At 38.3% G+C, this 13,057-nt stretch overlaps 1 protein-coding gene across 1 annotated transcript in view; it reads left to right on the top strand.

Annotated features, from left to right (window-relative positions):
• GRM5 (glutamate receptor, metabotropic 5) overlaps positions 1–13,057 on the top strand; it is a gene marked incomplete at its 5' end in the record, with an annotated part of 130,624 nt that overhangs the window by 41,193 nt on the left and 76,374 nt on the right. The window contains one exon of the mRNA XM_005875643.2: positions 4,810–4,936. Coding sequence (XP_005875705.1) covers positions 4,810–4,936 — 127 coding nt within the window. The remainder of the gene's footprint in view (positions 1–4,809; positions 4,937–13,057) is intronic.

Raw genomic sequence — 13,057 nt, 5'->3', positions numbered from 1 at the left:
GCCAGCTGGTTTGCCCTGAAGGGTGTCCCGGATTAGGATGAAGGTCCCACTTGGGTGCCTGGCCAGCCTGGGTGAGGGGCTGATGGCTGTTTGCAGCTGGTCACATCCCCTTCAGGGTGGGGGTCCCCACTGGGGTGCCTGGCCAGTCTGGGTGAGGGGCTGAGGGCCGTTTTCAGGCTGGCGGGCGACTGAAGCTCCCAGCCTCTCCTTTTTTTCTTTTTTTTTTTTTATTCTTGGATTTATTTACCTTCTATAATTGAAACTTTGTTGCCATCACTGGAGCTGAGAGCCACTCCTGCTCGCTCCAGCTCTGAGGCCACGTCCTGCTGAAAGCAGGTATCTGGGGTTTGTTTAGCTTCTATAATTGAAACTTTGTTGCTTTTGGAGCTCAGAGCAGGCGGGGAACCTTGGCTTCCTCTATCACTGGAGCAAGCAAGCCTCCTGCTCGCTTCAGCTGCGTGGCTGCCGGCCGCCATCTTGGTTGGGTTAATTTGTATATCATGCTGATTAGCCAATGGGAGGCATAGCGAAGGTACGGTTAATTACCATGTTTGTCTATTATTAGGTAAGACTAGAGGCCCAGTGCACAAAATTCGTGCACTCGGGGGGGGGGTCCCTCCGCTCGGTCTGTGCCTTCTCACAGTCCAGGAGCCCTCAAGGGATGTACGACTGATGGCTTAAGCCCATGGGGAGCAGGCCTAAGCCGTCAGTCATACATCCTTAGAGCTGCCGTGGAGGCAAGAGAGGCTCCCGCCACCGCTCTGCGCCTGCCAGCCATGAGCCCAGCTCAGGGCTTCTGGCTGAGTGGAGCTCCCCCTGTGGGAGCACACTGACCACCAAGCGGCAATTCCTGCATTGAGCATCTGCCCCCTGGTGGTCAGTGTGAGTCATAGCAACCGGTCATTCTGCCATTCTGTTGATTTGCATATTAGCCTTTTATTATACAGGATGAGGTCTGGCTACACAGGAAATAATCCAGTGAAAGAAGGGGATAAAGGTATAATAAAAATTAAATGGGGCTTATTTGTTGGAATACAATGTCCTAGGGGAAGAAAAATCAATTATCAAAATAAGGTATTAATCAAATAGTTATTTAAGTACTATAGGATGCTCCAGGCATTATATATACCTAAAGCAGCTGGCTTGCTCTTTTCAATCAACCACATCTTCACTCTGTTTAAAAGACATTTAAGGTATTTGTTCATTGAATATTTCAGTATCAATTATAAAGACTTCAAAGGGTCATCATGAAGATTTAGTAAGCATAAGATCAGAAGGAAGAATGACAAGATAAGCGAAGATAAATATAAATTTATTAATATCTGCTAAATATCTCAATGACTTATGCAGTATCTGAAAATTTCCTCATGTTTTGTTGCAGTATATGAGGGTTGGTCAGCTATGTCCCACAGGCCAAATCTGACTTCCTGTCTGTTTTTGTAAATAAAGTCTTATTGAAATACAGCAATGTTTATTTCTTTATGTATTGTTTATGACTGCTTTCACATTTGCTATTGTAAATAGAGTTGCATAGTTGGATTTCAGTAGCGACTGTATGGCCTACAAAGCCTAAACCATTTACTCTCTGGTCCTTTGCAGAAAGTTTGCTAACCTATAACATAAAATGATAGTCTGCATCTTGGCCAATCATCTTTCAGTTAAACACTTCACGTGCAATTCTTTATGGACTCATTCAGAATATCGATTATTCACAATTTCCAGTTCTTCCTGTAGAAATATTATTCTGTGTAAATTACCTCTTGGACATTGTTTTAACCCTTCATAACAATACCGTTTGAACATTTAACTTCAAAATACTGAATGGCTGATTTGAGAGATTTCTATATAATATGCATTGATCTATACCCTTTTATATAGAGGACTGGAGAGCATCCACAGATTTTGGTATCTTCTGGGAGTCCTGGAAACATTGCCCTGCAGATACCAAGAGACAACTTAAGTTTCTGTGGAGTCAAAAATTATATGTGGTTTTCGGACTGTGCAGAGTGAGGGGAGAGGGGGCTTGGCACCCCCAGCCCTTGCATTGTTCAAGGATTAACTGCATATACTTTTCTACCCCATTCTACTAAGATCAACTTACACAGTGGAAGAATTTGATTCCCTATTATAATATTTTAAATACTAGTTAACTTATAATAATTTTTATGTAGTCTTTTTAATCCCAAATTCCATTTTCCTAACCAGATCTCATTTTCACTCTATTGAATATAAAATTGACAAAATTTTCTTAATATGTTTTAAGGTTGTCACTTAGCAACTTCATTAATGATATCAACATCTTATGGCATTGTTCAGATTTACTAACTTAGTTGAGTCCATGAAAGGACATTAGTTTAGCAAAGATTCAAATATGTTACATATTGTTATTCATAAAGAAAGCAGCACTACTTGCAGGATGTTCAAAAAGAATGGGAATTACTATGAAAGAGAATTGTCACCATCTCTTGTATTCAAAATGAATGTGAACAGAACATATGTAACAAGTGAAATAAAGTAAAACAAATCAGTTTTGAATGATCAGAAGGAGACATATTACTTGTCGCCACTGATTCAAAATAATATTGTAATATTTGAATTAATCTTGGAGAAGGGCATAAACTTATTCTGGTAAAAAAAATGAAATTCACAAACCAGTATGAATTGAACCACAGGAAGTCAGCATATTTCTAGAAGGAAAAATGCAATTGCTTTTGTTTGACAGGCCCTGCTAAGAAAGAGAATTCTTCAGTATTTGAAATGTGTCTGATTGCATTACTAGTACTTGTCCAATGATAGTTTTACCATTTTTTACCAGTGTGGTTGAAATTACCCCAAAAATGAAATTAATTTCTCTGGATGAATATTTATATGCATACCACTAGTAAAACAGTTAACATTTTTAGCATTCTACAGTTTACAAATCACTGTGGTATTTTTTAATCCTTAAATTCTGTTATTGGAACAAGATTCCTGAGTGTATTTTAGTAAAGAGAGACAAGTGCACAAATTACATACTATCCATCTAGGCAGGTTTTTATTAAACTTTGCCTGATGGTGGAATAGTTCCATTTATAAAACTCTGTACATCAAAGGGCTTTGAATTTGGCCAGGCTGTCCATTAATTGATCTCTGAAAAAGTTAAGTGGGCATTTAGTTTTAGCTACTGTATTTTACAACATTAAAAAGAAATCCTCAGGAAACCCTATAAAGGTAGGTGTATTTTAAAAGCAATGGTATTCGTTTGAAGAAATAGGATCAGCTGCAGGATGCACATTTACTTAGTGGGTATAAGTAAGACTAGAGCCATGGTACCTCTTGATTCTCAGGCCAGTACATCTTCCAAAATATCATGAACTCAATCTTTATATAGACCAAAAAGGCTCAGTGTTTAAGAACACGCGTCTTGAAGTCCAACAGCCACTGTTTGATTCTTCATTTACCCATATATGCTGTATGAGCTCACTATGCCTCCATTTCCTCCCTGGGGGAAAAAAATGAGTAAAATAAAATCAGCTTTGTGATACAGAGATAACAGCATATGGCATTCACTAAATAGCCAGAAAATAGTCAATATCATTAGAGAGAATACTTTAGCTCGATTAAACAGGTCTAGTTAGCAATTTTGTCTCACTTCTCTGGTTATTATAAAGAAAGGACATTTTAACCTTTTTTGTCACCATTCCCTACTTCAAGCATGTCAAACTCATGGCCTGCGGGCTGCATGCTTCGTTTATTTGGCCCATGTTAGCCTTTGAGTTTGACATGCTTGCCCTACTTGTATCATTGCAGTGTGGAGAGCCAGCACAAGGGTGCTACAAAATAAGAAAGAGGTGCCACCTTACAACTGTATTTGGCTATAAATATCTAGACATTATTATTAGCAAAGATCCTTAATAGAGTCAGCAACTAAGACAAGAAATAGAGTGTAATCATTGCTGTGTCTGGTTATTGCTGGTTATTAATCACAGTTTTAATTATTTATAGGAATGTTTAATGAATCTATATTCCACAGAGGCTATTCATGAACCAGGAGTGGGGTGGGAAAAGGCATTTCTAAAAAATAACATCTGAGACTCTTTCAACTGTCAAATTGCTTCAGTTCTTTTCTATTGCTTTAAAAAAAATCAAATAGATGAAGAGGTATATAATAGTCTCAATGACCTTATCCCTATCCACCTTCATCCCAAGCAAATGAAAGCTACTAGAATGAGAAGGAATGGCTGAATTATTGAACCAGATTTTTAGTAGAAACAGATACCAAGTGATGAGCTCCCAAAAAAAGTTCAAATTCTCCCTCTTCATTCAATACAAATTCCTAATTATTTTTTTAACAATATGGATAGATTTTTTTTTAACTTTAGCAGATGTACAATGTTTTTTGCTAAAATGTTTAGCTATTGGAAGGAAGCCAAGGTAACTATATAGGAAAAATTCTTAATTTGAGGGAAAGAGAGGAACAGCCTCAAGAAAATTCGGTTACATACACATATATGTAGATGTGTATTCATATGTGAACAAAACACAGGCACTTAATTAAATTCAGGTATCTAAAGCTAATTATCCAAAGACTTACATTTAATTTAATTCTTGACGCTATCACCAGCAATGTCATGATACTGAACTGGTTACTTAGCCTGTTTCTTTAATTATTTAATGAGAACATTAATACTTACACTGCCCATCTGGTAGCATTTGAAATAGTTTATGTAAAGCCCTTTCTGCTGTACAAAGCAATACATTTGAATAAAAGATTTTGCTGGATTTTTATCTATGCAAAGAAATAATCAGAATTTTAAATATTTGCCTTAGGTGATCCGGAAGGGAGAAGTCAGCTGCTGTTGGACCTGTACACCATGTAAAGAGAACGAGTATGTCTCTGACGAGTACACCTGCAAGGCGTGCCAACTGGGGTCCTGGCCCACCGATGATCTTACAGGTACTAGTACATGCATCACAATGTCAGCATAGGTGCAGCTCTCTCTCTAAAAAAAAAAAAAACCCTGAAGAAGACACAAACATGGGAGGAGGGAGTCATATCAACAAGCATTTTTCATCTTGATGGCCTTGGCTTATGAATTTCCTTCAGAACAGAAACCTCCCAACCTGGCTAATTGTGAAAATCTATAGATCTTACAGAGAGATTGGCTTATATTCCCACCCTTCCCAACAAACTAGATCAGAATCCCCAGGTTCTCATGCCATCCTGAAGATATTCTCAGAAATTTCTATGCAGGACCCCAGGTTACTGTCATTTGAGGAGGAAAGAGCTATTGGCCAGGAAGAAACTAAGATATGTCATGACATATCCAAGAGTAAAAAGGTTACACAGAATTGGGGAGATATTGATCTAAAACTCTTTGTTTCTCTTAGTGCTTTTCCTTAATCTAAACCAGGGACTTCCAACTAATGAGTTTTTAAATACTGTCAGCACAGGGCATGACTGATGTCTGATTGTTTTTTGTTTAGTTTTTCAGGGGGTATGGTAGGAGGTGTTTGTTTTGTGTTATTTCGGTTTGGGTTTATTTTCTGCAAAAGATGTTAAGGAATGTGTCATTGTGTTCTAAAAATTATATTTCTAATTTTTACAATATAAAAACAGCATAAGATAGCTTTCATCTTTCTTTATAATTTATTCAATGTATGTTATATGCCTGTTTGCCTCACTGAAATAAAGATACAACCTCTATCTTAACTTAATGAGGGAGGCAAAAAGATAAAAATATGATTCCAGTTAATTAACAGATTTGTGCACATAGGAGTATGAGGAGTGGTCCTATGAGACTAAGTTTTCAAAGAAAATAGAGAAAAAAACATCTCGATGCTTCATTTATGCTGGGAAAATATTTTTAAAATCTAAACTATAAGATGGAACTGTTAAAGTGGTCATAGATCTAGCTTAATTTTATAATTTTCATCCACAACCCTTATTAAAAACTATATAGATTGTGGTACAGACAAAATAAATTATTATCTACTTGGATATTTTTTTAAAATCTCGATAAGAGGGCCCACCACGTGCTATGTCAGGTCATCAAATGGTTTTAAAATTAAAATGGATTTAGCACAGCTTTAGGCTAGAAGATTATAGCATCCTCAGTGTTAATCTCCATCCCTCACAGGACAAGAAACTATTCCTGGTAGTTGTATTAGTTTATTCCAAAAGCCTGGTTCTCAAAGTCCTGAGATCCTGGGCCTTTTGAGACCAACTCACATTAAAGCTTTGTTTTCAGTGATTGGTATTTATACAGAAAACATTCCTTTTCTTAAAAAATAAAAAAAAATTATGATTTAATGCAATATCTAAGTGCCGTGTGTTAGCATTTGAATCCTATTTTTTTTACTATAGGACAATGAGGTTTCTGATACTCTTTTTTAAAATATATATTTTATTGATTTTTTACAGAGAGAAAGGGAGTGTGATAGAGAGTTGGAAATATCAATGAGAGAGAAATATCGATCAGCTGCCTCCTGCACATCTCCTACTGGGGATGTCCCCACAACCAAGGTACATGCCCTTGACTGGAATCAAACCTGGGACCCTTCAGTCCACAGGCCAATGTTCTATCCACTGAGCCAAACCAGTCAGGGCCTGATACTCTTATATATCCCAAAACGAACTCAGTGCTGAACACATAGCCTTCAATAATTTAGTTGAATAGATGAACTATAGCCCACTTGCATACACACACAGTAACATGTCAGAAAGAAAAACGAACATGATTGGTTTTTGTGGGAGGGAAGTGAGGAGCAGTATTGTGGTCTTTACTTTTCTACTATTTCTTTACTTTTTTCAAATTTCTAATTTCAACATGTATTGTTATTAAATTGAACAACTATCTTGCCGATTCAACTATCTGCATGGTTAAGCACCTTGAAAGTGAGTCTAATATTTCTTGTCCTACATTTTGTAAAACTATTCTGCTGACAATGGACATGGTCTGCTTCCATATTCATTCAGCAGAAAAAATATTTCTCCTTCTTATTTGCATTATAAAATACATGGTAGAGAAACTGAGATTGAAAACCAGATGTGGTTCTTATATATATTATCATCTTATTAGAAGAGACACATTAATTTCCTCCTCTCTTGCTCTCTCTGTCACACACAGAGACATACATAAACACACACATATGTATAGAAAATGGTTTAAGTAATATAAAGTAAAAGAACGAGATATTTTAAATGAAAATATTAGAAAAGACATAATTTAAATGTATGGCTATACAAGATCTATCTGAAGGAGTGAAAATTAACTGAGACTTAAATGTTAAATAGAAATAGCTAGCAAGAAGAATCATGAGAAGAGCCTTTCTGGCTAAGGAAGAAGCACATGTGAAAGTCTACATATGGGGAAGCAAATGGGAAAATGGTGTCAGAAGAGATCAGAAAGGCCTCAGGGGCTAGGTCAGAGAGAGCCTTGTAGAACATGCCCAAGATATAAGTATTTATTATTAAATACAAGGAGAAACACATGATTGTATGTATACCTTTAAAATATTATTCTAATTTCCATGCGGGAGAATAATTTGTAGAGGGATAGAAAGTGGGATCAGGGAGACCAGTTGGGTGATTACCGCAGGTTGGCACTGCAGGCAAGATTTCTTAGTGTCCTTGCTTGAACTGTGCATCGGAAAATTTGAAATAGACTTTGGAGTAGAATCAAGAGGATATACAGATGAATTGGCTGGAGTAAATATTAAGTAAGGCTACCAAATAATCTGCCGTGAAGGCTGGAGAAATAAATGCATGCTTTCATAAAAATAGTTTGATTGTAAGCAAGATCACTTTGAGATATCTTTGAGCTTATCAAGAGTGAATTAATTAATTTAACAAATTAAGGCCTTACAGTTTGTTCCAGAAAATGTAATAGGAACTGGAAATATAAAACGTAAAATACAGTCTGCGTTTTCAAAAAACTTATAATCTAGTGGGAGAAAAGCATCTACACTCGTAATATAGTATATTAAAGGCTATAGGTAAAAATGAACGAAGTGGTATGAAAAAATAGAGGAGGGCCTACCTAACCCTGAAGAATTTGGGCAAGTTTACCCTTGAGGCATAATCTTGGAGCTCACGTAATACAAAAGTGCAGAACATCTTAGAAAGTGGGTAAGCATCAAGGCTATTAATGGACCATTCTTCTCCTAGTTGCCCCAACCAAAAATCATTGACACTTCCCTATTCCTGAGCACCTTGTCTAGTCACGATCACACCTGGCTGTTTGAATTGCTAAATATTCTTACTCCCTCTTCTCCCTCCATCTGTACAACTCTTCCTGTAAGCATGTTCTTCTCCTCTCACAGTTGGCTAGTACAGTAATTTCCTAGTTTATTTCCCTACTCCCAAATTTATACCACATGCCTCTAAGTCTACTATTCATCTTGCTACTAGATAATGTATCCAAAATACAGAGTTATCCCTTTTATTTCATTGCTCAGCACTTACCAGCATTTTCATATCTCTATAGATATACTCCAAGTATTTCAACATGGCACACAAAGTTCCCTCTCTCCCATTCCTCCTATGACATTTCCAGTGTCAATCACCACCACTTTATAACTTTCATTTTCATTCTAGTGTGAAGGGCTGCTTGTAATTGTCATCTACACACAGTGCTATGTGGTTCTTCCACATCCATACATGTGTTTTCATTTCTGTCCACGATGTACTTACTCCCTGGCGCAGAGGTAGCACTTAGTCAGTGTGTGTCAACCTGCAGTGAAATGATGGGGAGAGGACAAATGAAGACAAACGTAGGAATTAGGACCATCCAATGATTCTAGCCTTTAACCAAAAAGTTTTGACTTTATCCTACAGACAGTGTGGGGCCAGTAGAGGTTTTTCAGCAGAAGAAGGAAATGATTCCTCTAGCTACGTGTGTATTTGTGAGTGTGTGTATGTATGTGGGGAGCGGGAATAAGTGCAAACATGGGGAGATCTCCCCATTGATATTATGTGAACTTTAACATTTAAGTGAGATCTACAGCACTTTTCCAAAGAGCCTATAGCTGTTTGCAATCCTATCTCGGTGACTCTGATGCAACCTAACAGGTCACTTGGAGCTGCTAGCCAGACTGCTCTGATGGCTGCAGCTATCCTAAAAGCCGCCACAGAGATGCCTGGGCTAGCTAGCTTCAGTAAGCTTTTCTTCTACCCACTTGGCTTATAGTTACCTCACTTCGGCCCACAACATGAGAGTTCAGGTCACCTTTGGGTCAGTGCCCTCATTGTGGTAATAGTAACTAACTCATAGATTATGCTTCCTGTGTGCCAGGAACTACTTAAGTATCTTACAAATGTTAATTAAATTAATCCTAACAAAACTGTATAAGATTGTTAGCACAGTTAAGAGATCTGAACCCACTTAGAATGGAATAATTATTTAGAAAAACAACTAGGAGTGGCAATCAACTGACATTACTGTCTTTGTATTTATCTATAGACTTATATAAATTCATAGGAATGTGTCTGCAATGCCCTAACCAGTTTGTCTCAGTGGATATAGGGTCAGCCTGCGGACTAAAGGGTCCTGGGTTCGATTCTGATCAAGGGCATATACCTTGGTTGTGGGCTTGTTCCCCAATAGGGGGCGTGCAAGAGGCAGCTGATATATGTTTCTAACTCTCTATCCCTCTCCGTTCCTCTCTGTAAAAATCAATAAAATATTTTTTTAAGAAAAGAAAAATGTCTGAAATGAAGGTTACCTACTGATAAGAAAAGATGTTTATGAATGGTGGGATTGTGGGTTACTTTTTCATACACATATATATGTGTGTGTAAACATATATGCATATAATTTTGCATTATATTTTAAGGATGTGTTTTCATCAATAAAGCCATTAATATAAATTTTAAGCTAGCCATATTCTTAAAATCCATCATAAACTAGCAGGAAGCAGGGACTCAGAGTTGAGTTAGAAAGAGAAAGGAAGAGAATCTGGCATGAAAACTAGAAAGAAAAGAAAGAAAGAAGATTATAAAAGGACGATGAGAGCAAAATAGACAATGTCACGACTATTTCACCTTATTTTCATTGAGGACATCAAGTAGCTATTACTTATTTAACAATCATCAGATATTTATGTTAACAGTGAATAGGGGACAGGATCTATGCCCTCAAATAAATCATCCTCCTAAATATTGATAAATGATAATATATTGAGTGTTAACAGCAGAGAAGAACAGAATGGTGCCGGAGCACCATTATATCAGTGGAAGCTACTTAAATAAGGTTTAAAGTTGTCTCTTCAATTAATTGCATACATGCAAGCATTAAAGTAAAATGGGAGTTGATCGAACTAACATGTCAGAGAAGAATGTTTTGGACATAGAGTAAAGAACTGAATATGTGGGGCATAGGGGAGGAAGGTGATACAGGCAAGCTAGGAAAAGGCCAACTCTAATTAGAGGGCTTTGTCAACTATGATAAATATTTTAAAGTTTATCCTAAGGGAAATTGAAAGCATTTGTTCATTCATTCATTCAACAAATATAGATCTAACTGTTGAAAATATTTCTATGACCAAAGCATAAAGTTCTCTGCCCCCCTGATGTTTACATTCTAGTGGAGAGCATAATTTTAAATAAGGCAATTATTATCTCCAGGAATATCCAAAAACTGAATAAGAGAGGAAGTACAATCAAGGGGGACTACTGTATAAATATATTTACATAGTCACAATGTAAAGAGTGAGTATTGTTTAAAAAATGAACAGGGAGGATATTGATTCAAAATAGTGGTTTCATCTGGAAATAGAGCATGGGGTCAGATGTGAGTTACAAAAGTGATTTCAATTATTTCTGTAAGCTGTGTGTGTGTGTGTGTGTGAGTGTGTGTAATTTGAAACAAATGACAAAATATTAACATTTGTTAAAACTGAATTTTTGTTTGTTCTATACTTCCCTGCATGTTTAAAATAGTTTTATTTAAAATATTTCATAGTATTAGAGCTATGTAAGTATTAAATGCTAAAAGATAAAATTTAAAAATAAAGGCTAAATTGGGGGTTTTATTTTCTTTGTTTTTAATATATTTTTATTGATTTCAGAGAGGAAGGGAGAAGGAGAGAAAGATAGAAACATCAATGATGAGAATCATTGATCGGCTGCCTGAAGGGTCACAACCTGGGCATGTGCCCTGACCGGGAATCAAACTGTGACCTCCTGGTTCATAGGTCGATGTTCAACCATTGAGCCACTCTGGCTGGGCTAAATTGGGGATTTTAAAAGGAGGATAGTAGCTTCGCTGTGTTGCTCAGTGGATTGAGCACTGTCCCATGCATCAAGAGGTCACCAGATCCCCAGTGGGGGGCGTGCAGGAGGTGGCCTATCAATGTTTCTTTCTCTCTCTCTTTTTCCCTTCCTCTCTCTCTCAAAATCAATAAAAAGATATTTTTAAAGGATAGTAGAAAACAACAGTAAAGAAATTTTGCAAATCACAATGTGAATCTCTTTGTGGTTTGGAGTATGATAACGCAGTGGGAATAAAGAGAAATGAAAATACCTTATTAGGAAATCAAATCAACAGAGGGACATAATTGTTTCCCTGAGAGAAAAGGGAGGATGAAGTAGTGGATGGCAACAATTTAGGCTAGGCACTCAGAAATTCCCAGAAGCTTTTGCCAAGATAAGTTTTCCATTGCACACCATTCCTCACCAGATACTGGCAAAAGTTGTCCTAGAAAGAATCTTTCATTTGTTTTCTCTCAAAGAATTTAGGATAGCATATAAGTAGTAGATCTTTAGCTCCCTAGACCAATGCCAAAGGCATGGAAACACTTCCAGGTGGGTTTGCCAACTCCGGCCACCTTCCAACAAACCCAAGCAAAAAGGAAAAAGCAAAAACAAGGTGGCTTTCAAAAAATAACTTGATGGTGGAAAGCTTCTTGAAAGGAAGTTAGAATGATTTCTTGATTTTTCATTCATAAAGAAATGTATCTTAATTATTTTATGTGCAAAGCTGTAAAATGAAAGGGAGGCATTGCATCTCAATATTTTAATGTCAATAGGAACATTCTCTAAGAAGTTCCTTTGGTTCCCTAAGTTATCCGATTGCTTTGGGGGTGGGAACCTTTGTATCTTCCCTTAAGGGGGGAAAAAGGAGAACAGAACCAAACTAAAGGGAGTTGGTAGGAACCTGGGAGGGAGTGGGAGATGAACTGGGTGTGGTGGGTGGAGAGGTAACACTACCCATTGACAGTCTTATTGCTCCAGCTTTTGCATTACTCTCTTCCAAAAAATGTTTGCTTCATTTGTGATCCTCACAGTTGTCCCAAGTAATCTTGAAATTCTTTCTTTTTACCTTTTAACAAATAAGTACATTAAATAAAAACATGGAAGGATTCCTTTTCATTACCAACTAGTGGCCCGGTGCATGAAATTCATGCACGGGGGAGGGTGTGTTCCTCAGCCTGGCCTGCACCCTCTCCAATTTGGGACCCCTCGAAGGATGTCCTACTAACAGTTTACAGGGATTGGGACTAAACCAGCAGTCGGACATCCCTCTCCCAATCTGGGACTGCTGGCTCCTAACCGCTCACCTGCCTGCCTGCCTGCCTGATTGCCTCTAACCACTCTGCCTGCCGGCCTGCTCGCCCCCAATTGCCCCACCCCCGCTGCCGGCCTGCTTGCCCCCAAATACCCCCCCACCAGCCTGATCACCCCAAACTGCCCCCCCTGCTGGTCTGCTCGCCCCTACCTTCCCTCCCCACTGGCCTGCTCATCCCCAACTATCCCCCTGCTGGCCTGCTCACTCCAAACTGCCCCCCCTGCTGTTTTGATCACCTCCAACTGACCCCCACTAATGGCCTGCTTGCCCCCACTGGCCCCCCTGCTGGTCTGCTTATCCCCAACAGCCCCGCCCCCCACCAGCCCGATCACCCACAACTTCCCTCCCCCTTGGCCTCTAACTGCCTCTACCTTAACCCCCGGCACCATAGCTTTGTCCAGAAGAACATCTGGAAGGTCTCCTGGAAGTCTAATTAGCATATTACCCTCTTATTAGTATAGATAGAGGCCTGGTGCATGGGTGGGGGCCAGCTGGTTTGCCCTGAAGGG

The sequence above is a fragment of the Myotis brandtii genome, unplaced genomic scaffold, assembly GCF_000412655.1.
Source record: "Myotis brandtii unplaced genomic scaffold, ASM41265v1 scaffold468, whole genome shotgun sequence".
NCBI lineage: Eukaryota > Metazoa > Chordata > Mammalia > Chiroptera > Vespertilionidae > Myotis > Myotis brandtii.
Note: the sequence above shows the minus strand (reverse complement) of the source record. Positions and strands in the feature narration are given on the sequence as shown.